This window comes from Danio rerio, chromosome 24 (genome assembly GCF_052040795.2).
Source record: "Danio rerio strain M-AB ecotype USA chromosome 24, GRCz13ab, whole genome shotgun sequence".
Taxonomy (NCBI): Eukaryota; Metazoa; Chordata; class Actinopteri; order Cypriniformes; family Danionidae; genus Danio; species Danio rerio.
Genome location: NC_141044.1, coordinates 21,815,971 through 21,843,419, shown reverse-complemented (window position 1 = coordinate 21,843,419; position 27,449 = coordinate 21,815,971). Strand labels below are relative to the sequence as shown.

At 36.1% G+C, this 27,449-nt stretch overlaps 1 protein-coding gene across 5 annotated transcripts in view; it reads left to right on the top strand.

Annotated features, from left to right (window-relative positions):
• arfgef1 (ARF guanine nucleotide exchange factor 1) overlaps positions 1-27,449 on the top strand; it is a 131,025-nt gene that overhangs the window by 63,055 nt on the left and 40,521 nt on the right. For 3 of the 5 annotated variants that reach the window (XR_015524894.1, XM_087309444.1, XM_087309442.1), the window contains 14 exons: positions 613-729; positions 3,414-3,622; positions 8,806-8,939; positions 12,801-13,035; positions 14,475-14,574; positions 16,057-16,196; positions 16,293-16,401; positions 20,180-20,381; positions 22,979-23,090; positions 23,568-23,773; positions 23,855-23,939; positions 24,170-24,335; positions 26,164-26,315; positions 27,101-27,229. Coding sequence is in view for 4 of the 5 variants with exons in the window: in XM_087309444.1 (XP_087165570.1) it covers positions 613-729; positions 3,414-3,622; positions 8,806-8,939; positions 12,801-13,035; positions 14,475-14,574; positions 16,057-16,196; positions 16,293-16,401; positions 20,180-20,381; positions 22,979-23,090; positions 23,568-23,773; positions 23,855-23,939; positions 24,170-24,335; positions 26,164-26,315; positions 27,101-27,229 (2,096 nt within the window). In the remaining variant the exon portion in view is untranslated. The remainder of the gene's footprint in view (positions 1-612; positions 730-3,413; positions 3,623-8,805; positions 8,940-12,800; positions 13,036-14,474; positions 14,575-16,056; positions 16,197-16,292; positions 16,402-20,179; positions 20,382-22,978; positions 23,091-23,567; positions 23,774-23,854; positions 23,940-24,169; positions 24,336-26,163; positions 26,316-27,100; positions 27,230-27,449) is intronic. The other 2 variants (XM_087309445.1, XM_087309443.1) reach the window with 1 other exon arrangement.

The window sequence follows — 27,449 nt, the reverse complement described above, 5'->3', positions numbered from 1 at the left end:
AGTTAGTTAGTTAGTTAGACATTTAAAAACTTGTAATAAAATATGCGCACTCATCTATATATATATATATATATATATATATATATATATATATATATATATATATATATATATAATACATTAGGTGGGCATGATGATAGTTAGTTAGTTGGTTGGTTAAATGGTTAGTTGATTAGTTTGTTGGTCGGTTGGGTTAGTTAGTTAGTTAGTTAGTTAGTTAGTTAGTTAGTTAAATATTTAAAAACTTGTAATAAAAATATGTATACTCAATAATATAATACATTAGGTGGGCAGGATGATAACTTAGTCGGTCAGTCAGTCAGTCAGTCAGTTAGTTAATTAGTGGAATTTGAAAAGACTTCTAATTTGCATAAACATAAAAAACATGTAATAAACATTTTTGATTTTCTTAATGTAAATCATCAACTGGGGAAGTATGATGGTAACTGTTTATCTTATTCACCTGCAGTTTATTGCCTTAAACTTGCATTAGGAAACTGATGAATATAATTTGTCTAGTCCATGTTACTAAAAGAATAGTCTTTCTATCGCACGATGAATGACTAACTTGACAGAATCGGAGTCTTACACATGCTCTGCTGTGTTTTTTAGGTGCAGCAGAGCATGCCACTGAAGCCAGCGAGGAGGATGAAAGGCAGAACTATGAAGAGAAGGCGCAGGAGATTGTGGAGAGCGTTTTGCTAGAAGTGGTGAACACAGTGGCTACAGGCAAGTTGTGTGTCTGAGAAGCTTAAAAAAATGGGGAATCGCATTTTAATTTGGATTTATACCTTAAAACTGTTTAGTACTATTACAATGTTTTTAATTGCTTTTGAAAAAGTGTCTTTCAGGGGTATCATGGGTAGACTAAAACCTTAAAACTTTAAACACTGGGAACAATTTACGATACAGTAAGGTGCATTTGTCTGGGTTAACTAACATTAACTAACAATGATCAGTTTTTATTAATCTTTCTTGGTTAGCTCATTCACTTATATTTACCAAACAAGTTCTTTATTTATTTTAATGCACTAAAATGACCAAAACTAAAGCATAAATTAAAATGAGTAAAATATACATAGATAAAATAAACAAAAACAAGCTAAATTTAATATCCAATAATAAAAGCTACAGCAAGATCTTAAAGATATTAAAATAGCACTGGTTTTACATTTTAAACTATGGAGACCCAGGAGGGACGTGATGGTGGGGGAAAAATGGGTGGGTAAAAAAACTGGGTGGGAGAAAAAAAAACATGTTTTACGAGGGAACGCAAAGATGTTTTACATTTTTTCACAAAACTGTTGTTCCACAAACACTTCCTGTTCACGTCATCATTTCATCTCTCCCGTTTTTGCCAGGATTCTCCTGTATTTTACCATTCTATCCCGCTATCATCCTATCATTAAATATTTTCCCATATTTCTCCAATATTTTTAATCTTGAAAGCATGTGGATATTAATATAAAAATGTCTGCATTCACTTTATTTCCATTTAAGCTCTGCGTCGATCATCGCCCTTCATATGCAACCTCTGAATTAGTGTATAAGTGTTTACTGATGTTTGATAACAGAGGTGTCACTGTAAGAATGCACAGATTTATAATGGAACATACAGTATAATTACTTTAGTAACTGTTTGTGCTCACTTAAGAGAAAATTAGTTGTGTTTAAAAGTGCAGGACAGACACACTTACATATTATTAAGTGTATTTGTCTCTTTAAACCAATGACTATAAAAATAGGTTTAAACACACTAGGCATGGGCTGGTATAAGATTCTGACGGTATGATAACCTTTGATAAAAAAATATAGGTTTCATGGTGTTGCGATTACTGCTCTAAAATATATTATTTTTAAATGTCTAGTTAATATATATATATAATATATATATTAATATATATATATATATATATATATATATATATATATATATATATATATATATATATATATATATATATATATATATCCCCATTGAACACAATATATTTTTATTTTGAGTAACATTCAAAATATTTTGGAGCAGTAAACATGTCAGGCTAAATAACTTAAATGAATCATTGACTTCTTCATTTGTTTCAAAAACACAGCTTAAAAAAAACTTTAAAAAACCTTTCAGATATTTTCTTCTGGAGATACTGTTGTCCTGGAAACAAAAACAAAAATGTAATTAAAAAATCTTATTCATACCTAAGAAACTGTTACAGAAAATGTTGACAGTTTTTAAAACCTTGACTTTTCCAAACCCAGTATACCTTGAAAACGGTTATCGTTCCATGCCTAAAACACACACCCGAATCTCAAAGTATCCTGCACTTTAGCTCCTCTTTAAATGCCTGTGCTGATCTGGAATCAGATTATCATACGGAGCACGTCTGTCAGTCAGCGCTTAATACATGCATTCGCTGATTCAGAGGTTGCATATGAAGGCCGATGATCGACGCAAAGCTTTAATGGAAAGAAAGTGAATGCAGACATTTTTATATTAATAAAAAACAGGAGAATCCTGGTTAAATTGAGAGGGTTGACAGATGAATTGATGAAGTTGACAGGAAGTTTGGTAAGGGAACGTAAAACATACTTGCAAGATAACGCAAAACATCTTTGTGAGGGAACGCAAAAACTTTAAAAAATATATTTACCTGTCACCCATAGTTTTTTCTTCCACTCATTTTTTCCCTACCATCGAGTCTCTTCTCGGTCTCCGTACTAAACAAGAAAAATTAAAGATTAATAATAAAAAAAAACATTTTAAAATAATAGAATTAAAAATTTAATAACCAAAATGGAAAGGGAAAATACAAATCTAAAGTGCTAATTAAATTAAAACTAATTATTTAACAAAATTATCAATTACAAAACAGAATTACAACAAAAAACTTAAATGAAAATGTAAAATAGAATAGAACTAATTCTATAATAATTATTCAAAATAATTGTATCTACCGTAGTTTCTTAATGATATTAAATAACACTGCTGTCATTTTATAACCAAGGCTGGATTTTAAAAAATGACGTCTTGTAAAAGTGTATTTTACATATAATTAATATTGTGATATTTTAATTTAAATCGATGCTTTTGTGTTTTAAACTAAATTAAACTGCAATTTATTACTATGTAGTATGTCGTTTTTCGGTAATAGTACATTTTAGTAATAGTAAACAAAACAAAATAACACTGCTGTCATTTTATAACCAAGGCTGGATTTTAAAAAATGACGTTTTGTAAAAGTGTATTTTACATATAATAAATATTGTGATATTTTAATTTAAATCGATGCTTTTGTGTTTTAAACTAAATTAAACTGCAATTTATTCCTATGTAGTATGTCGTTTTTCAGTAATAGTACATTTTAGTAATAGTAAACAAAACAAAAGAATACTAATTTTGAGTTCACTGTCCCTTTAAGGAAACATGTATGTTACAGAAATGAAGGCAAGCCATGAGGGTGAGGCTGAGTCTGCGGAGGTCAGTCCAAACTCTCTGGAAGAGGAGGGAGGCTTGGGCAGCGACAACGAAAATGTTCACGCTAACGGCATCCCTGGCACTCCCATCTCCGCAAGCTTCACCCCATCCCTGCCCGACGACAGGCTGTCTGTCTCTTCTAATGACACTCAGGTACCGGCTTACACTTCTGCCTTTAAATATATCATGACATAAAAAATCTGATGTGACATAAAAAATGTCATTGTTCATTAAAACCTTCTACAAGTTTCAATATTTAAAGCATCCTCCTCATTATTAACAAAACATTCCTTTCATCGCACTGTAAAATTCGACAAAATAATACAATTTTGAATAAAATAATATAATAATAATAAAATATATATATATTTTTTAAAATAAAATAATAAAATAATGACAAATTCATCTGTCGTCAAATACTTATCCTGAGGTTAGTCTTGTCAAAAGTATCAAGTTCGGTACTTTAAAAAACCTCCATTTCCTGCTAATATGTGAACGCACAGCGGTGTTAAAGGGGTGGTCCACTAAGATATCATATTTTAAACTTTAGTTGATGTGTAATGTAGCTGTGTGGATATAAACAACATATCTGAATGTAAGACGCTTAAAGTTCAATGCAAAGGGAGACATTGGCTTTTACAGAGTTAGCTTAGCAAAGCCTACTGCCAACAATGTTTGGGGACTGCAAAAAAATACATCCGGGTTAGTTAGATCACAAAGGCTTTATGTCAAATGCATTTACCACGCACATATACCTAGTGCAGCTAAGGGGCGTGGCCAGAGATGCTGTAATGTTGTTATTGCAGAGAAAGCTAAAATGCCATCCAAATGCTGCTATTTCCACAGAGTTTGTTCTGTTTCTTTATTTGGCCATCCGAATAACATGAGATATATATATATATATATATATATATATATATATATATATATATATATATATATATATATATATATATATATATATATATATATATAGCTAGCATTTGACAAAGGACAGCTTCCAGAATCTTTTTTAGTTTAGTGCTGGATTCGGCTAAAAACTCCTCAAAGGACGAGCAGCTCCAATTATAATAGAAAAGCTGTGGATTGTGAGCCACAACCCCTGAGTATTTTTATTTGCAAAATTTGATCCATCACATGCACAGTTTCTAGTGTTAACAGTATGTTATAGCAAGGACGTAAACAACAGCAAATGCTGTTTGGTGCCTTTAACAAATTAGCTACAAGTTCATATTTGTCTGTCAAATTCCTGTAAATGGCCACAATCAATGATGCAGTGTCTCTCTATGCGGACACTTTCCCTGTGTTATACTGCTCAAATAACTTGCAAAAGATGTGAACGTTTCATATTGCTTTCACATGCTTATTCTAAATATATGTGAAAGACTTTATTTTAGAAAGCAGTTGTGAGGTTCAGCTGTGTCCTCTTCATTTTCTGTCTGATTCAGCCTCAAACTGATATGGCTAACAACTACTCTGACCTACAGTATTTACACACCGCAGAAGCGTGTGCTTGTAAGGGGCATGATACTTTACCTGGTGACGTGGATCCAATTCACGAATCACAGCACACTTTGTTAGCTGACCAATCAGAGTCTCTTGAAGGTTTTTCAGAGGAAGAAGAAAATAGGGCAGTCATTTTCATGTTAGCTGAGAAACTGTATATAATCAAAGTAAGATACATGAAAAAATAACACATTTTGTTTTACAAATGAAGCATGAGCTCAGATTGCTTTGCATCTTATAAACACAACCAAGGGCAGGATATTTTGATGCTGACGTATAAAGCCATAGTCACACTGCACTTTCCGCCCCAATGACTTCCATTGATACACATGTGAATACAACAGACTGAACTCGAAAGCTCATGCCACACGTTTTGCATGTCAATACATTAGAACGCTCATGCTTTGTGAACTCTGACCTGTGAAATCGCATCACGTGATAGGATGACACCAAGGGAAGACCAAAACATGACCTCTCTGCACAGAAATTTAAAATATGGAGCAATCGCTCACTTTATTAATGTCGGTTTATCAGCGAGAAACTTAGGACTCTATTTTGACGTTCCATGCGCAAAGTGCAAAGCAATGGGCGCAAACGCATTAAGGGAGTTTCAGAATCCACTTTTGCTAATATAAGGACAGAAAAATCCGCTCTGCACCGTGGCACATGGTTTAAAAGGGTTTAGCTTATTTTCATATTTCATATTCAGTTGCGTCGCGCCATAGCTCACTTGCTATTTACATGACGGACTTTGTAAGTGAAAAAACTGAATGCTTCAATAGCGAGAAAAAGATTAAACGGAGCACCTACAGCACGAGAATGAGAGATGAGCCTCCTCATTGTTTACTTTCGCTTTCACTCTCGTGGATAGGGAAACGTGTTGTATGCACAGACATCCATTAGCCTATAAATAATTAATTTTGTTTGTTAAGCGCAAAGATTGTTTCAAAACTATTTCTAAATTCAGTTGTAATTTCCAGCAATCGAATAAATGAACAGTAATAACGAAGTGTGGTCAAACAACTGAGTTATATCCAAATACACATACTATGCCTCATATGGTCTAAAACCTGACAGGTGGGCAAATCTAAAAAACATATATATATATATATATATATATATATATATATATATATATATATATATATATATATATATATATATATATATATATATATATATATATATATATTAGTGCTGTCAGTTGATTAAAAAATTACTTTTTATTGGAAAAAAATTGCGTGTAACTAAGACTGAAACTTGTAATTTTGGCTATTCAAATGTAAAATTAATGTAAACGCAAGACAAACGTCAAAATGACTCTTGCACCAAGCTGAAACTAGCAAACAACAATTGCGTCTCGCTGCATTGTGTCGGGTGTATGATAGAGTCCTTAGTGTTTTGCCACAATAGTGAGAAGGCGTTGATTTTTTTTTTTGATTTTTGACAATCAACAGACAAGCATTAAAATATCTGCCCCACATTTATTTATCTTTTTCAGCAAAGGGGGCGGAATGAGAATAAAAATAATAATTGTTTTTGCATTCATATTTATTTTAAGCATGGAAAACTTTTATAAGCATTATAAGTGAACCTCAAGGACCATATTAAAATAATGTTAAAAATCCACATCATGACCCCTTTAGTTGTTCACAAACAATAAAATGCAGTTTTTATTTACTTGTGTCATTTTTATTGACTGTATCATAGCAAACAATTTTGTATACTTTTTTTGTAGTAGTAATAAATTGCTTTTGGAAATAAGAGTCACAGTGTATTGTAGGCTTGTTTATAATTAAAAGACAGACATTATGCCTAAAATCTGTGTTTTTTTTTCTCTTTTCTTTTCTCTCTTGGACCAGTGAAGAAAAAATAGTTTTAGAAATAGTAGTTCTGGTGCATGGTAGTCTTGCTTCTAATTAAAAGTCTCACAATATGCCAACAATCTGTTTGTTTTTTTTCCCCTTGAAGTAGAAAAGCAACTTCAGGCTTGTTTATAATTAAAAGTTCCATGTTATCCATTCAATTTGTTTGTTTTCTTGCATGTTTTCTTTTTTTCATTGAAGCTTTGGGTAATAAAGTGTATTTCAGGCTTGGTTATGAATAAAAGTTTCCCATTATAGTTTTTTGAGAAAGTAGTACATCATAAATGCTTTTACAAATAAGATTTTTTTCTCTCTTTTAACCCTGGACATAGTAAAACATAAACACTTTTTATAATATGAGTCCAATTATATGTAAACTAAGCATTAATATTTGTAATTTAATATATATCTTTGAATACATTAGTATTGTATCTGCAAACTCATTTGTCAACCAACCTCTAATTGACAGATGTTGTTATTATACACTTACTGGCCAATGTATTAGGTACACCTGTCCAACTTCTCGTTAACGCAAATTTCTAATCAACATGGCAGCAACTCAATGCATTTAGGCATGTAGACGTCGTCAAGACGATCTGCTGCAGTTCAAACTGAGCATCAGAATGGGGACGAAAGGTGATTTAAGTGACTTTGAACGTGCCATGGTTGTTGGTGCCAGATGGGCTGGTTTGAGTATTTCAGAAACTTTTGATCTACTGGAATTATCACGCACAACCTTCTCTAGGGTTTACAGAGAATGGTCATAAAATGAGAAAATATCCAGTGAGTGGCAGTTCTGTGGTGCAAGTGCAAATGCCTTGTTGATGCTAGAACTCAGTAGAGAATGGTCAGACTAGTTTAAGCTGATAGAAAGGCAATAGTAACTCGAAATAACCATTTGTTACAGCAAAAGTATACAGAAGAGCATCTCTGAATGCACAACACCTCGAACCTTAAGGCTGATGGACTACAGCAGCAGGAGACCACATCGGGTGCCACTCCTGTCAGCTAAAAACAGGAAACTGAGGCTACAATTTGCACAGGCCAACAAAATTAGACAATAGAAGATTGGAAAAACAATGCCTGGTCTGATGAGTCTCGATTTCTGCTGTGACATTAAGATGGTAGGGTCAGAATTTGGCATCAACAACATAAAAGCATGGATTCATCCTGCCCTGTATCAACTGTTCAGGCTGGTGTTGGTCTAATGGTGTGTGGGATATTTTCTTGGCACACTTTGGCCCCATTAGTACCAATTGATCAGCGTGTCAACACCACAGCCTACCTGAGTGTTGTTGCTGACCATGTCCATTTCTGTATGACCACAGTGTATTCATCTTCTGACGGCTACTTCCAGCAGGATAACGTGTCATGTCATAAAGTGCGAGTCATCTCAAACTGGTTTCTTGAAGATGACAATGAGTTCACTGTACTCAATTGGCCTCCACAATCACCAGATCTCAGAATCCAATAGAGCACCTTTGGGAAGTGGTGGAACAGGAGATTCACATCACTGTATGATGCTTTCATGTCAATATAGACCATTACCTTGTTGAATCTATGCCACGAAGGATTAAGGCAGTTCTGAAGGCAAAAGGGAATCCAACCCGGTACTAGTAAGGTGTACCTAATAAAGTGGCCAGTAAGTGTGTATTTAAATTGAATGCAACCTGTCTTGAGCATTTAAATACATTATAAATTTGGTCTGTGTGAGCATACAGTACATTGATTGCAAAAAAAAAGTGTTCAATTTGATTGTAAAAACTATTTTGCTAATAAGCACAAAGATTTTCACATATCATATATATTTTTTTACTTTCCAGCTTTATTTGTGGCTCCTGTATCTGCTTAATAGACCAATTTTATGCTCCTTTTTTATGGTTGTTGAATGTTATGTGCGCCAGATGATAACGAACGTTCCGGCAGTTAAGTTTGATTGTCACAACATGATCATTTCTTCCTTAGGAATCGGTAGCCACCTCTGGTCAAGCACCAGGCGCAAAGTTTTCTCACATTCTCCAGAAAGATGCCTTCCTGGTGTTTCGTTCCCTCTGCAAACTCTCCATGAAGCCTCTTTCGGATGGACCGCCTGATCCCAAGTAAGCCTGTCATTCTAAATTAAACATCTGACTTTAGACAAAAGGAATTGTTTATTTGTTGTACCAAATGCTGTGCCAAAAAGTCACATCTTTAGCCAAGTTGCATTATAGTTTAATGCATTTTTTCCCTATTTGCTCTTCTGCTAATCCGACATTAGAGATATTTTTCGAGCAAGAGTATTGACAGCATCAGGCATTGTCCTTTAGCAGGTGAATAGAGCTGTCAGAGGCCAAGAGAGATGTTCGTCCCCATCATTTGAAGAGAAAGAGAGCCATTCATCCTGGTGTGTCTTCAGGGCAGTGATGCAGGAAGCTGGTTTTCAGTGCTATTGATCACTCTTTGTCAAATGGACCAGGACCTGTTGACCCCTCTTGATTTACATCTGGCTGGGCTTAGAATCAGTTATTTATAGTGCTGCGCACTGGGGGTAGCAGCTCTGTTGTTATTGTAAAAAAAGGTGGTGGGTCATGTTTGATGCTTTAAATCGTGTGCTCTTTTGAGGAGCAGAGCACTTTTTGAAGTGAGCTTGTGGTTGTTTTGGTAATAAAAAATCATGGACTGAAAAAATCCCATGGGTTTATTATTGGTAGTTATTATTAAGTAGTTTTATTGAAGTATCCAAAAGCAGTCCATGCAGGTACAGGACGTCAACATGGTGTCAGATTGACATTGTTCCCCAATGTCGTGGGATATTGCATTTTGGGTGGAAATGAAAATCGGGTTGACACCAGAATCAACCTAATGTCAGACCAACGACAGTGTCCAACGTTGGACAAATGTTAGATTTTGGTTACTTTCCAACGCAACCTAAATACAACAAAATATTAACGTCTAATTATGTTACATCTTGATGTTGTGTGGATGTTATCAATATGATGTCTGTTTGACGTTGGGTTTGGGTTGCTATACCTGTTGAATAAATGTCAGTATTTGACATCAGTTGGTTTAATATGTTGACTCGACATTGGATTGTGGTCAATTTACAACACAAGCTAAAATCAACCACATATCAATATAATTTGACATTGTTATTATTGGACATCAAAACAACGTTGTCCTTAAGACTGGTTTATACTTGTGCATTGAGCGATCGCTCACAGCGCCTGCCTTACACATAGCCGTGCATGTATACTTTTGCATGCTGTCTGTGTTATTCTGCAATAACACTTACAAAATGCTAGCTGGCAGTAGGTTATGTTAGGGCCTACTCACACTATGCCATCCGTACCGTGCCCAGGCCCGTTTCCCGGATCGTTTGAGAAGTGCGAGTGCGCTGAATCGCGCTCAAGCACGGTTCACTTGGCCGGCCCTGGCCCGGTTGGAAGAGGTGTGCCTGAGCGCGGTACACTTGGGCTTTGGCGCGGTACGCTTGTATGTGAGTGCGAAACGCGCCAAAGCCCGAAACCGAAAGCGAGACGTGACTTTTAAGGGACTGTTTGATATGGATTTATTAATCATTCTTACTGTTCAGTGAACGCAAACTGCCGTAGTTTATTAAAGACGCAAACTCCTCACAGCATGACAGCTGCGCGCCTTCAGCAGACCTCCTCATTCCTGCAGCACGAGAGCTTTATGATTGTTTATGAGCGCCAAAAGTGGCGGATCTGTTCGGCGAAATATCTGACTGCGTGTCCCCGCATCCCTAAGGACTGTTTGGCGAAATATTTGACGGCATATCAAACGACTGAAACGATATAACTAGAGAAATCTCCACTGTGCTACTGAGTGAGAGCGTATGGCAAGCCGTTTTAGCATTTAAACCTTGTTCTGACTATCCATAAATATATTTAGAGATATCTCTAATTATATTTTGACTAGTCATAATTATAATTCGACTAGTCAGAATGACAATTAGAGATATCTGCAATTACAATTGTACTAGTATGAAATCAGGTTGGAGATATCTGCAAATATAGTATGACTAGTCATATTCCTCCATTGACTTCCATTGAAAAATATTTGCAGATATCTCTAACTGAGTTTTGACTCGTCAAAAATCTAATTCAAGATATCTACAACTGTAATTCGACTATTAGTAAATTAATTAGAGATATCTTCAAACATATTTGTAAATATCTCTAAATAATTAAAGACATCTCCAAATGTATTATGACTAGTAAAAACTCAGTTAGAGATATCTCTAATTACAATTGTGACTAGTCAAAACTCATTTAGAGATATCTGCAAATATTTTTCAATGGAAGTCAATGGAGGAATATGACTAGTCATATTTGCAGATATCTCCAATCAGATTTCGTACTAGTACAATTGTAATTGCAGATATCTCTAATTGTTATTCTGACTAGTCGAATTATAATTATGACTAGTCAAAATATAATTAGAGATATCTCTAAATATATTTATGGAGTCAGAACAAAGATTTAAATGCTAAAAAGGCTTGCCATAGAGAGCGCTTCTGAACAGCGCAGCAGCGATGACTTAAGCGTGCCGAGGCCCGATATGGTGTGAGCGCGGGCCGTCGGGGGAGACGGGAGGGGGGACAAGCGTGCTTTGGCCCGGTTCGAGGCAACTGTACCTAGTGTGAGTACGGCCTTAGTTTCCTCTCTGTCGAGTTTTTTTGCGCGTGTTTTGTTTTTTTCTGAACGCTACCTTAACGTACAAGTAGCTAAAAACTCGCTCATTCCGAGGCAATAACCGGCAGATGTGTAAATTTTCATTATAAGTTAAACACAAAACATATGGAGCTGCTTCACAGGTCTAGAGACTTGTAAATACTTGCTCCGTTGGGCTCGTGGCTTTCAGCACCACCCACACTCGGCACAGCTACCAAGCTGACCAATCACAGAGCTGGTGCAATGCATCATTACGACATGTAGTTACATTTTTTTTTCTTTTTTGAGGTGTGCGATTGTGCAAAGGCTGCGCCGGTCACGTGTGCTTGGCACAGAAGTATAAATCAGCCTTTAGACCGTGGCTAGACACTTAATTTTGGTCAACTGACATCCCGACCTAAATCTAACCTAATATTAATAATATCTTATGACATCGTGTGCCTGCTGGGGTCCCTTTGTTAATTTTGGGAGCTGAATAAAATACTCTGTTATTTCATGTTGTCTTATATGGGGTGTAATATATGTTGCATATATGTGTTGTATGTTTGTTTTTTTTTGTTTGTTTTTTTGTTTGTTTTTTTATTTAATATCAACTTGAGTTTTTTGTTTGTTTTTTGGAAAAACAAATTTAAATAGTTCTTCGTAAAAGCCAGCACTACTCAGTAATTCTGATTTTGTTTCTTGAAGAATCAACAGTATTTTTTTTATTTAGTTTGAACACTTTTGTGTTCTTATTTGCAGTCTTATAATCGAACAAATGAGATAAGAACTGCCATCAGTGCATGGAAAAAAAAAATTACCCAAATGCATTTTGAATCTATTTTGATCTGGAAGATATGCATAAAAAGGTTTTAAAAAAAGTGTAGGTTTTAATAATGGAATTAAACTTTCCAAATGCTTTGAGACATATATTTTCAAAGATGTTTTATAAATATTTTTAAAGAGATATTACCATTTTCAAGAAGAATTTTTCTTTTTTTAATTTGTACTTTTAATTAATATTTTTAGCCTCTCCATATCTAGCACACTACTGGGAGTTTCTTTTGTTTGTTTTTTGCTCTACATATTAATGAACCATAGTACCATGTGAAATGATTTAATCTGAAAGTGAACATTTATAAAAGCATAATAATTTATATTGTTTAAAAGCTTTATATGGTAATATTTATGCTTGCATTAGATTTTTCGATATTTGTTTGAACACTCATGAGTTAGAAACCTAATGTATGTTTTGAATAATCACCTAAGCAAAAATCCATCTGATTTGATTGACTCATCTCTCTCCAGATCCCATGAGCTGCGGTCCAAGGTCCTCTCTCTGCAGCTCCTCCTGTCCATTCTGCAGAACGCTGGACCCATCTTCAAGACCAACGAGATGTTCATCAACGCCATCAAGCAGTACCTGTGCGTAGCGCTGTCTAAAAACGGCGTCTCCTCCGTCCCCGAGGTGTTCGAGCTGTCTCTGTCCATCTTCCTCACCCTCCTGTCCAACTTCAAGACACATCTCAAGATGCAAATCGAGGTGCCTGAACTCTGTTCCCCCCTGAATCATAACGTGTCTTGCTCTGATAGCATCAGTCTGCAGAGCGTCTGGCTGACAGGCTGAATTTATCTGAGCCGTGCTTTAAAATGAAAGCTTATTATTCTGCCTCTGTCTCGATGTCTGTTTGTGTGTATGTCTCATTCTAGATGAGTGTGTTAGGATTTATTGTTTGCAGTGTTGTGCAGTTAAAGGGACAGTTCATCCAAAACTGAAGATTCTGTCATCATTTACTCAGACTTTACTTGTTCCTGTTTGAGTTTTTTAGGCCCCGTTAACACTGCCAGTTACATGCGACCACATTCCGATTCTTTTGCTCATATGTGACACAGATCGGATCTGTTTTATGACCGTGTAAACGCATGCATTTGGATATACAGAGATCGGTTTCGGGCCTCCTTCATACAGTATGTGGAAATAACTCTGATATAAACCAGATATGTGACAATGCAGCTATCCTGTAAACAGGCAGATCTGATTTATTGAGGTGTTACGTTTTGTACATCATTAAACTTGCAACAATGTGGTACTTCTCCGCGGTTTAATCGTATAGAAGGAAGAGCATTTGTGGAGATGCCAACGCAGTAAACAACAACAACAACAGAGGAAACATGGAGGGGGAAAGTGGTATGTGGACACAGCATATCAAATGTTGTTTTGCTTGTCCTAAAATTTCTGACCCACTTCTCTTTAAACCCCACCACAATTTGCTCCCACCAGACCTGAGATCTCTCTCTTGCCCACAAATTCCTCTGAATGCTAGAGGACACCATATATAAACAATAGGCGTGAGCTGTGATGACGGCCCTTTCCCTCTTCCTCCTCCTCAAAATTATTTTAAAGTTGGGCGAACTTTGTATATTTGGCAGAGCTAAAAGTAAGACAATTTCTTCCATCATGGCTAGTGTGGCGAAAATGCTAGAACCCACCTTTATTCATGGGCAACAACGTAAAATGTATGGCAAGTGTAAAAGCCATGAATCGTATAGGTGTCACAATTTTAAAAAAAACCCTGTAAACAGACTGGCAAAAAAATTTGATATAGTCAACAAATCGGAATTGGGCGTCAAGACCTGAACAATGTAAACATACTGTAACTTTAATTTTGTTGAACACAAAAGAAGATATTTTGAAGAAAGGTGAAAAAAAGAATAACTATTGACTTCCATAGTAATGGTTTTTCTACTGTGGAAGTCAATAGTTTCTGCTTTATTCAAAATATCTTCTTTTGTGTTCAACAGAAGAAAGAAACTCTTAAAGGTTTGGAACAAGTGAAGGGTAAATAGTGAGTAAATGTTTTATATTTGAGTAAACTATGTGTTTGAATGTCTTATTTTGTTACAGATCTTGGCCACACTGTTGCAGCAGTAGTGGTATTGTTTTGTTACTGACTTGGGATTCTGTCTTTTTTTTGTCCTTAGGTGTTTTTCAAAGAGATTTTTCTGTATATTCTGGAAACGTCCACAAGCTCATATGACCACAAGTGGATGGTCATTCAAACCCTCACTAGAATATGTGCTGGTATGGAAGGCCCTTCTTTTCTCTTCTCATTTTCAAAGTAGTATCCATTTTATTAATGAAATCTTTGGCAGGATATATTCAACAGCCTGCATTTCCATTAAATGCAGTTTCATTAAATGTTATTTGAGACTATATCAACATGCTGTATTACAAAATATGGCTAAAACGTATTAAAAACTATTGAAATGCCTTTTCTGTAAAACAAAAGGAGCCGTTTTTTTAACAATCAAGTGTTTTGTTTGTGTTTGGAGTATTTTTGGTCATTGTTTTACTTAATCTTTGCAGTAACACTTTGCATTAAAGTATTATTAGTTAATGTATTTACTAACATAAAAAAACAATGAACAATATTATTATTACAGCATATTTACATATTGTAAACATTAGTTAATTAAAATAAAGCCATTCATTGTTAGTTCATGTAAAGTCAATGTGCGTTAACTAATGTAAACAAGCACAGCTTTGGATTTTAATATGCACTAGTAAATGTTGAACTATGATTAATAAATGTTGCACTATTACTGTTCATGCTTATTAAATGTTAGTAAATACAATAACTAAAATCTACTTATGAAACCGTATAGTTAAGTGTGACCATCTTTTTAGTCTGGCAAGCAGTTAACTATGTTTATTTTTTTGTTTTAACAGAAAAAAAGAATATTGCAGTTTGATTTTTTTTAAATGATATAAGGAATTAAGTTTTCGATTTTGAGAATTTATTTATTCATCAGTTTTATTATGTAAATAGTATGGTAATTTATACCCTTAATATTAATCTATGATAAATAAGGAAACAGGATGAAGCAAAATAAATCATGCATGTGACATTTTCATTTTTTTTTTTTTTTTTTTAGAAATGTGCTTATAGGTAAAAGTGCAGTAGTTCTAAATAAATATAAAAAATACACCATTTTTTGCATAAAACAATCAGTCTAATCCATTTAACCATTATGCAGCACAACAAAAATGTGAGCTACATTTGAATAAAACTAGATAAGAAAGCTTAGTCATGTAATTGACAAAATCTTGTAAAACAGAACCAGTTTAAACTAAAATTAAACAAAAAAAATTAAGCTGACAGAACTACAGGCCCAGAATACCCTGTATAACAAATAAATGACAAAATAACATTGTTTCAATTGTGTTCAATACACTAAAGTTGTGACGGATGAAATACTGTTTTTGGGTCCTAGACACTAATCACTTGAATTAAGAAATGACCCCTTGAATTTGTTTATGACCCCTTTTTAGTTATATCACACATTAAAGTGAATTTGATATAAAAATCACTGTGTAGACAACAGTCTCTGGACATTAATATTTTAAACGAATGAATCGCTTTCGGTCATCTGATATTACATATTGTGATCATGAATTTCAAAATTATTACATTGTTTTGTAAACTTTTATAACCATTTATTACCATATGTTGAGCCTCCTCATGCCGTTTGATATAGCACTTTTTTATTTCTACCCCCGCAGATGCACAGAGTGTAGTAGATATCTATGTTAATTATGATTGTGACCTGAATGCTGCTAATATTTTCGAGAGGCTGGTGAATGACCTCTCAAAGATTGCACAAGGACGAGGAGGTCATGAACTGGGTACAACCCCACTTCAGGTAGGCACACAAAAATGGCTCTGTAAGCTTATGTGGACTGCTACAACTGATTAGCAACGGTTTAATTAGCTAAATAATCTGTTTTATTTCTCTTAGGAGCTGACTTTAAGAAAGAAAGGATTGGAGTGTCTGGTGTCCATTCTCAAGTGTATGGTGGAGTGGAGCAAAGACCAATACGTCAACCCTAATTCCCAGACAAGTCTTGGTAAGGCAGTCCGCCAGCCTCTGTTGATAAAAGTATCAATACTAGCTTCTCATCTGGTATAATACCTTGTTTAGCCTCTCTGTATCCTGATATGTTTTAGATCCCAGCAGTTACATTGAATACTCCATGTTACGGCCCTGGTTTTTCTAAATGAGTCTCCTCAGAGTGCATTTATGCTGCTTTCCAGAGGATTCTGACTTGTGCAGAACCAAATGGATAAACAGTTGCTTTTGAGGACAGCTCGCTAGGACTCCTGTGCCTCAAAGAGAGGCAGGAAATGCTATTCGCTGTGATGGCTACGCAGCCCTTTCATCTTAATCAAATGGCCCTGAGGCTGTTATTCATCACCGAGGCATGGCCTGACAACAGGGAGGCAGTCAGCAGGCTCCCTGAACAATGTAAAACTGAGCTTCTCATATGAGCTACCAACATGTGTCAGGCTGGAGACTGACTGTTTAGAGCTAGGGGAATTTTGGTCTAATCAAGCTTGGCTTTATTTGGTCGGTGAAGGAGAGGCTCTAATGGCCAAAAGGCAAGTTTCTGTGTTGCCTCAAGCCAACCAAAGTCTTTCAGTTATCACCCAATCAAAAACCAGAGTTTTTTTTGAATGACAAATGAAGTTCTTAAAAACAACCGAATTGGACGTTTACAGATGTGGCTTGTGCGAATAGATCTCGCTATTCATGTGTTAATAGACACTTAAACATTTTGAGTTTCATGAACACCAGAAATTTACTTCATCATAGACACGGCTTCACGTCATGGGATAGGGCTTCTGTCTGCCTTGTGTCGTCATTTTTGTTGCTAACTGGCTGACATGGATTTTATTGAGAGAGTAGCTGTTTATTATGTGCTTTAAGAAGATTGAAAAACACCATAGATTTGTTTGGCGCCCTGTCTGGGTCCATTAGATTCTTCAGAGGTGCGCCTAGCTTTGTCAGTTTATCAACTCCTTCGGAAGCTGTCCCTGGATGATGGTCCCTTTCAGCAGTACAACCAACTGAATTAGTCTCAGTTTGTTGAGCTGTTGTCTCATGTCTGCGCAGGGGTTTCCCCTAAGGACACCAACTACAGTCAATAAGTCATAATCACACCCCTAGTAGAACAAGCTTCTGATTAGTTAATGCAGGGGTAATGTCCGCCAGTAATCAGATTTTTCAACTCGAGCTATTAATCGAAAATCCGATTTCGATTTTGTCTTTTAACGATTATGAAAAACCATTAATCGAAATAAACTATTATTCCATCACATACCGCCCCCTTTCCAGTTGTACACGTGTGAAAACTCTTTGCCTCTCTAAAGCTCAGTTCCAGGTGAAAATGACTAAAAGCATGTGGTGTAATGTAACTTTTGCAGCACGGGATGCGCATCATTCATGATTTTAAAAGCACAAAAGAGCACGTGCTGTTGTGTATGTGCGCGCCATGCTTAGCCTCGGACAGGTAGCGTTTGTGTGTTTGCGCGCAAGCCGCGCTTAGCCTCAGACAGCAGAGCACACACTCATCTAACGCGATCTTAATGTGAGCGCTTTAATGGTCAAATACATGCACATTTGTGTCAGAGCGCGATGTTTAGTGATTATTCATATTAACCCTCATTTGTGTAATAAACTAACAAATTGAGAATCAAAAGACACGTGAAAGAGAAACCATATCAGAGCTGCACTATTCTTAAAGTGACAGCATGCAATATTCCTGCTGCTGCCGACTGTTTTTCTTAATAATCAAAAATAAAATAAAAAAACTAAAGATGCTTAAAGCACAGTTTAAACATAACAGATTTAATAATTCATTTCTAGTAACTGATTTCTTTTATCTTTGCTATGATGACAGTACATTATATTTTCTTCAAGAGACTAGTATTTAGCTTAAAGTGACATTCAAAGGCTTAATTTGGGTAAATAGACAACTCATTGTATAATAGTAGTTTCTTCTGCACACAATCTAACATATATATTGCTTAAAGTGGCTAATAATATCGAGCTATTAAAATAGGTTTCAAAATATTCAAACCTGCTTTTATTTTAGCTGAAATAAAACAAATAAGTCTTTCTCCAGAAGAAAAAAAATATTATAGGAAATACTGTAAAAAAAAAAAAAAAAAACTGTTAAACATCATTTGGGAAATATTTATATATAAAAATAAATTGACAGGAGGACGAATAATTTTGACTTCAACTGTCAATTGTTTTAAATAATCGTGATTACAATTATGACCAAATTAATCGTGATTATGATTTTTCCCATAATCGAGCAGCCCTACGAGCTAGTCGCACGAATCTCATGTAAAGGGCATCAAACGCCTGAAGTGCTCAATTTCAACTAGCAACTCCCTAGGAACCACCCTTCATTGAAACTTTCTGAACCACATAACAATGCCCAACCACTCAGGCTGCTATCAAACACCTAGCAACCACCATCCAAAACACTATTGGCACCATTTAGCAATGTCCTACGAAACCACCACAATTTGTCTTGGAATCACACAGGAAGGCACAGACAACCTTTGAGAAAACTTTAACAACCACCTAGCAATACCGTAGAAACCACCTAAAACCCTCTTTGAACTGCACAGCAATGTCTAGCAACCTCTTAGAATAACCATTTAGCACCCTAGAATCCACCTAAAAGTGTCTTGGTATCACATAATAATACTTTAATAATATTGATAAATCTCTAGCAACCGCTTAAAATTCACTTTACAGTCTCCTTGGCTGCAGTCAGCTTTACTTTTAGGCCATTTTTTACATTTGATTTGATAAACCTTTCATCCACTTTACCATGTAGTGATTCCCTAAACCTCCTAAAATCTCAAAATCTGTTTTTTTTTTTTTTTTTTTTTTTTTAGGAGCCATGACATTAAATTGGAAAATGTTTATAATGACAAAGCAATACTGTTTGCTTTCATCTAGGCCAAATAGCTACACTTACATAAAATTAAAGACCTTTAAGTCCTAATCATCCAATCAGATCATAGGAAACTCATGTGGGTGATTCTTTAAGTGCATTGGGGTTTTTTAGGTCACTAATCAAGGCTTTCAGGTTCTTGAATTGTCATCATGTTGGCCAATAAATCTTTGTTCTTTTCCCTTAATGGACGCACATCAAAAGGGAGAGCAGGTAATGGCAGCTTGTAGTGACATTAGAATTGATTGCATTAGCTTGGGCTGTGTAGACTAGATAGTGGCCTATTAATAGTCGTTTGTGTTGTGGCCCTATTAGCTTTTGGATGTCAAACAGGTAAACTACATTTTGTTTTGAGTTTAAGAAGAAAGGGCAAGTCTCTCAGCTTGTTTCTCTAATCTTTCCAAGGGAAGAAACTGTAAGAGATAAAGAAGTGACCCGACAGCTCATGTTACAGTGATAGCTACCCACTAAATCTTTTACAGTGTTTCCAGTGTGCAATTAGATCCTGCAAACTGCAACCATGGCTTCCACATACCCGACCGCCTATTTGTTTTGCTTTGCACCAACTTCAGATCTGTTACTTGGTGTATACAGGTCATGCTGCTCTTACTCCTGTCCCCATCGTGCTGTTTTTTGTGATACGAGTCAGCAGAGACCAAAGACTTTATTAGAGAAGTGTTGTATTGGGAAACTCATATAGGAAGCAGAGCCAGAGAAAAGGCTCAATACACCAACTCACATTTGAGCCAAACAGGATTTTCAATGAATCATGCTGTCTCTACTCTCTAGGCTGTTTCACAAAACAGGCTCCACACTTCTTCTGCTTTCTCTAAACCCTCATCTGAATTTCATTCCCCTCTTTTTCAATCAGGCCAAGAAAAGCCTTCAGAGCAGGAGAGCAATGAGTCGAAGCATCCAGAAACGATCAACCGTTACGGCAGCATTAACTCTTTGGACTCCACTGCATCATCAGGCATTGGGAGCTACAGCACACAGATGTCCGGAACAGACAACCCGGAGCAGTTTGAGGTCCTCAAACAACAGAAGGAGATCATAGAGCAAGGCATTGACCTGTAAGCCACCAAGTTGAAACCACAAAACATCAAATCAGTCTCTGCATTATACAAGATGTTGATAAAATCTAGTATATATTTGTATTGAAATTGAAAGAGTGTCTAGTGTCTAGTCTAGTGTTGCTCCTTGAGGGCCACTATTAGCCCTTTTCCACCAAAGATGTTCCAGAGTCTAGTTCCAAATCGTTTTTTTGTCTTTTGATCCCCAAAGCACCGGCTCTGAGCTAGAAGGGGTTTTTAAGTAGCATCAAAACTTGTCTTTTGTGCCTGCATCAGAGTCCAGAGTTACAGTGACCAATGACACTGTTTTGTTGTTGTTTTGACACTGTTTTGAACCAAGTTTATTGTAATTAACGAAAATGAATGAAAAAACAAAACTAGAATTGAAAAGCATTTTCTTTAACTGAACTAACCGAAACTGTATTGTGCACATACCAATCTAACTGAAACTAACTAAAATTATAACAAAAAGTCCTTTGTTTTTGTCTTTGTAAAAGTATTTAATGCATAAGCCTGCTGTTTGACTTTTAGAAGTAAATGCTGTTCGACCCAAGGTTCTGTTTGACCTGTACGGCACTTTAGAGTCTACAATCCTGCTGCCATTCGCCACAACAAGCTGGTTTTCCTTTAGTCATCCTTGCTGTTGCTTCCACTACAAAAACAGCGACCCGAGCAGACACTTAATACTTCAAGTATTAATTCAATACATTTGTGCCCGATATTGGGTTTTATTTTTGTATTAGTAATCCTTATCTTCCAAGTAAACCAGTTGAACTAATTTACCCAATCAAACTGAATTATTTGAAACAATTTGGGCCTCCAGTAAGCGCTAATTCACAAGCTACTCACTTTTTAACATACCTGATACCCCCTTCTGACTCGAAATAAACCAATATATACTAAGTTATTCAGTTACTAGAACAGTACACCGAGAACAGATTTGACAAGCTATGAGCCGATAATACTGTGTGTTTGTGAATCAGTGAACCAAACACAAGCTTTACTGTACATGACAGCCTGCTGTGATTGAACTAAACTTGAACAACTGCAGCGCTGGTAAACCGAGGACTTAAATCAGAATTTGAAAACGAAGTCAAAACAAAATAAAAACTCAAACTAATGAAACATCCAAAACTATTATAACCTTGTTTTGAATGCCATATTTGAAATAGTAATGGTTGTTTCTAGCTTCTGTCTATACTAATTGCGGCAGACTGCATAAAAACATTATTATAACTTGTAATCTCAGTTTATACATACTACACCACACTGCATGAACACATTGAATTGCCTGTGTTTCAATGCTGATATAGATTTGCTAAATTATTAAAATTAAAAACGACATAATCATTGATCCCACATCTGTATTTGGCACTTGAGCATTTGTGTTGCTGGAAAAGATGAGAGGTATGCAGTGATGTCAGACCTGGCTCTGCAGTGACTCTAGCTGGTGGAAAAACAATGACATTCTTGGAAGGCTTGTCAAAAGAACCAGCTCTGAACTAGCAAGAACACTGGCTCTGAACTGGTACTCGATGCTGGTAGAAAAGGGGTATTGGCATGGAAATTTTGATCCAACACCAATTTAAAAAAAAAAAAACTCAACTTCTGACAGAAGTCCTTTTTTTACCTGGTATTAAGACGTGTTTTTATTAATCTGACCACAAGTAAATAAACTAAAAAATGATAAACAGAGTAAACAGTCTAAATCGTTTGACCAATTTCATAGTGTAAAGGCTTGTAATCTCTAAAGTGTTCAAGAGGTCACAAAAGACCACCTGCTCTCTACCTACTCACAGATGTGGGAAAATAACAAAAGGCAAGGCCATTTATAGGGTGCTGTTTTGTAATCCTATTTTAATTACCTTATCCCCAACCTTACGGATTGTCAATGTGGTCAATATGGGATATATTGTGAAAAGAGGACCAATTTGGATACAACACATCAATTTCATTCACATTCTGTGTAGTCATAAGCCACCTGTTTTGTGGCTTTTTATTCAGTAGTATTCATGTGATGCACTAAGTGCTCCTGTAAAAGTGATGTAGAGTATTATGAGGGACAACTTGAAAAGAAGTGGGTCACAAAAGACACATTTTTCTTGATGTTTAATGCAAGGCAAAATAAATTAATAAATAAAATGTTAATACATTCTAGCTCACCACTTGCAATTGGAATACTAAAATTGCATGCTGATGCTCAGTAAAACAGGTCATTTCCTAACAGGTTTGTTAGAGAAATTTGGAGCTAAACTCTGCTGAACATTGGACCTGCAGGAACACAGTAACATTCACTAATTTCCATTGGCTAAATCAAATTTTGTAATGTTTTGAGCAAGTAGTTGACCAATGTCAAATGAATTCAAGTAGAAACTAATTTCTGATAAAATGTGATTATAAGATATACATAGTTCCTTTCTCTCTAGAAAATAACTTTCTGAACTCCTGCAACTTTTGCACATCAGAGGAAATCAAATAAAGATTATGAAAGGCTGTCAATGTTTGTGTTATTTCTATCTGTGCTGTTTTTGTGTGTACACATCTGAATGTACTAGTTTATCACCTTATGCTGATGTTCTATTTACCAAAATGCACAGGTTCAACAAAAAACCAAAGAGGGGCATTCAGTACCTGCAGGAGCAAGGCATGCTGGGAACAACGCCTGAAGATATTGCCCAATTTTTACATCAAGAGGAGAGACTTGACTCTGTAAGACCATTGTTGACTGTATTCATTTGCTTTGTTTTTCCTAAGTACTGGGGGCAAAGATAGTTAGATAAGTGTGCATCACAGCAGTAAATAAACTATAATAAAACTCTGTGTATGCAGCTGCAGGGCTTTTCCGTAGCATTTCTGACAAACAAAGCAAAAAAGTGTTGCCAAACTTCCACTTAGAGATGATTTGATCCTTCAGCATGATGAATCGGCAACTCATTTGCTCTTTCATCGGGCCTCAAAAGAATCCAGCAGTTATGGGTAAAGTGAGCTCCTTATATCTGCCCTAAAATTAGGGCACTTCAGCAGAACAACCCTCAGCCTGAATGACTCGAGATGTGCTAGGAATACTTTAGCAGATCTACATCCAATACATCCTCTGTCTGGATTTCGAGTTACGAAAGACTTTTTCTGCTATTCATTTCACTACCTACGCAATCAATACGGGACTCATTGGCTGTTTTCTTTCAGATCCAGGTAGGAGAGTTTCTAGGAGACAACGACCGCATCAATAAAGAGGTCATGTATGCCTACGTCGACCAAATGGACTTCCAGGGCAAAGACTTCGTGCCAGCGCTGCGCATGTTCCTGGAGGGTTTCCGTCTGCCCGGCGAAGCCCAGAAAATTGATCGACTGATGGAGAAATTTGCTGCTAGATATTTAGAATGCAACCAAGGGTGAGTTTGACGTTTGCGACAGATTAGCCTAAGTTGCTAATTATGCTATAAACACTAAACTTGTCTCCCTTGTCTCCTTAGGCAAACACTGTTCGCCAGCGCTGACACCGCATACGTTCTTGCGTATTCAATCATCATGTTGACTACCGATCTGCACAGTCCACAGGTTAGTACACAACACACTGATTGATCACTGGAATTTTAGGCGAATGCGGAATTCGTTTTCTTTTATTCTCGAGTCTATGAATTTTAATGCGAATGTCAGTGCTGGAAAGGGCTGTTGGGCGTTCTGTCTTGATATGTAAGCTAACTCTAGGGTGATGGATGTTTCTGAGACGCAACAGAAAACAAGAGGAAGAGCGGTTCTGATCTGTTGTTTCCTTTATCTTGGCACAGGTGAAGAATAAAATGACGAAAGAGCAATACATCAAGATGAATCGAGGTATCAATGACAGTAAAGATTTACCGGAGGAGTATCTCTCAGCCATTTATGATGAAATCGCAGGGAAGAAAATCTCCATGAAGGAGACAAAGGAGTTAACTCTCAAATCAAATAAGCAAAGTGAGTATTCAGAATATAAACCGTCAAACTTGGAGACAGTAGCAGACAATAGTATGATCAAGTAGTCTCCTACAAAAGCTATGATTGGAAAAATGCTATTTGCTTGCTGGGGTCAGGCAATCCTTTAAAAGTAATTATTATAAAAAATGACTGGGGACTGTGGATTGTCCCACTTACTATTTATTTAATTATTACCGGGAAAAAAAATTGTATTTAACTGTATAATTATTAGGATTTATCATAAAATATTCTAGCAATTGGAAATAATTATTAAAGTAGGTCTGCAATTATTTGTACAATAGTTTTCAGTCAATATTTGTTATAAAAATAAATAAATAAACAATTACAATTTAAGCCAAATTTGGTTTAATTCTCCCCGGTCATTTTTGCCATTTCAGTATTTTCATAAGTTGCGAAAATACCACTCAACCATGAAGTGCAGGGGTGCCCAAACTGGGTCCTGAAGGGCCGGTGTCCTGCAAAGTTTAGTTCCAACTCCAATTATGGCAAGTTCAGACTGCACGATTATCAAAGTAGTCATGTTTTCACACTGCATGACTATCTGTGGTAGTGTTCTGTTGCAAGGAGTTTCACACTGCATGACTTTATAATAGTAGAATTACAGACAGCTTGTCTTGGTCCACAAACTACATCTCACAACCAAAACACATGCGAGAAGTGACATGGTAACACTGTGGGGTCACGCAGTATATATATTTTTATTTACTGCATAATAAGAAAAAAGCCTTAGTGGGGTGGAAAATGTACTTATTTTGCTCACCTGGGTTTTGAGGGGAATTCTTGGGTTTAAATAGTGATTTTAACTTCTCTTCAACCTCTTGCTGGCCTGCAGATACCTGTACTTGTTGATGTGGCTCTTACATGGGCTGTAGGTTATTTTCAATGAGAACACATTTCACACGGCATGATTTGAATTGCCGACAGGCAATGCCAAATATCTCATGCCAAATATCTCATGGGTGTCAGCGACTCATCTGTGATTCTCAGATCGCCTTTTTGATAATTCACACTGTGTTTGTTACTCACATGAACGAGCACCAATTTGCTTGGGATTTCAGCCATTTGTCTGCGATTTCTCAAAACCTGTCGGAGAGTCAAAATCTGGGCTAAATCATGCAGTCTGAACTTGACATTACAGTCGCCTTAACCAGCTAATCGAGCTCTATCTATGTATCCTAGAAACTTCCAGGGAGATGTTTTGCAGGAAGTTGGAACTAAACAGCAGGATACCAGCCCTCCAGGACTTAGTTTAGGCACCACTGATGTAGTATATGACTTTAGTGTCATCCCAGATGGAGCAAAAATGTTTTTACTAACCAGAAAATTAAACCGTTTGCCTGTCACCTTTTAACAGTTGCCAAATTGGTCAAATAAATGACCAAGCTCCCAAATAATCAACAACCGCATTCTTTGGAGAATTTTGCTTGCATTATCCAAAATAAATAAAGTAACCCAGGCTTAGTACCTGATAGCTCCTCTCTTACTGCTATGTTGGTGATAAATAATCACTTATTTTGATTGGTTGAATAATACACCATCCTGGTATATAAAGTGCACATTCTTTTTTTAATTTTTGTGTAAATGCATCAGTATTTATACTGTAAAATGACTTGGAATAGTGCATTAGTAAGCAATTTGGGACAGTTCTAGTATTAGTTTTCTATTATAGTTAGAGTAATAATAGTAATAATTAGTGCTGGGCAAAAAAAAATGTTATTAATCAAGTCACCTGACTTTAATAGAGGTATAAGGTGAACACTGCTATTTGGTGTTGATTTTAGTTTTTCTGCTGCTTTCTCTGGATCAGGTGTGGCGAGTGAGAAGCAGAGGAGGCTGCTGTATAATGTTGAGATGGAGCAGATGGCAAAAACAGCAAAGGCTCTGATGGAGGCCGTGAGCCACGTTCAAGCCCCCTTCACCAGCGCCACACATCTAGAGCATGTCAGACCAATGTTTAAGGTATTCTCTTCATCAGTAAGATTTTTAAAGGTTTTTAAAAGAAGTTGATTCTGGCTATCAAGGCAGCTTTTAATTGAGCAAGAATACAGTAAAATGATAAGATTGTGCAATATTACTGCAATTTAAAATAACCGTTTCCTTATTGAATGAGGCTTAAACTAATCTATAGATGCGATTTCTGGAAATTTTTAGCATCACTACTCCAGACTTCTGTGTCAAATGATCCTTTAGAAATCATTCTGCTCAAGAAATATCTATTCTTTTTTAGAAAGTGAAGGAAACGCACCAATCAAATGTAAAGGCATTTATTTTGTTAAATACGTATTGTTTTGTGTGTTATTTTTTTTAAATAAATGCTGTTATTTTGATCTTCCCTTTTAACAAGGATTTCTAAAAGGTTGAATGTGTCAGTTTTCACAGTAGCAGGAAAAAAACATGTTAATTACTGAGTTCCGATAATAATTGATCATAACCAAACAGCAAATCCGCATAATATAATTGCATATAAAACAAGTGTAAATTTAGCTTTGAAATCATTGTAATAAATTAACAGTCATAAAAATTAAAAACCATTTTAAATATATAGCAAAATTTCTCTAGATTGCTATTTTATTGTATTTTCCATCAAACAAATGCAGCTTTGATGAGGAGAAGAGACTTCAAAACCAACAATTTATCGTTTTTTTTTTTTTTTTTACAAGCAAGTATCATAATTCTGCGCATGCACATAAATAAATAGTATTTGGAGGCATATATTCATCACATATTATCTTGATCTCTTCCAGCTGGCCTGGACGCCCTTTCTGGCTGCTTTCAGTGTGGGTCTGCAGGACTGTGATGACACTGAAGTGGCCTCTCTGTGTCTGGAGGGAATCCGCTGTGCCATCAGGATAGCATGCATCTTCAGCATTCAGGTAATTTCACACATTGCATTAACCGTGGAGAAGTCATTTACTCAAGCCGAGCAGAGCCTACTGTTTGTTTACATTTACGATTCACTCTCTGTGCAAATAAGCACCATTTAAAAACTCTGTCATCACTGCCAGGATTAGGCTACTGTTGCAGGGAAAATTTCAGCCAGTAATGAAAACTGGAATTGTTTATTTGTCATAATGCAAACAAGATGTGTAGGGT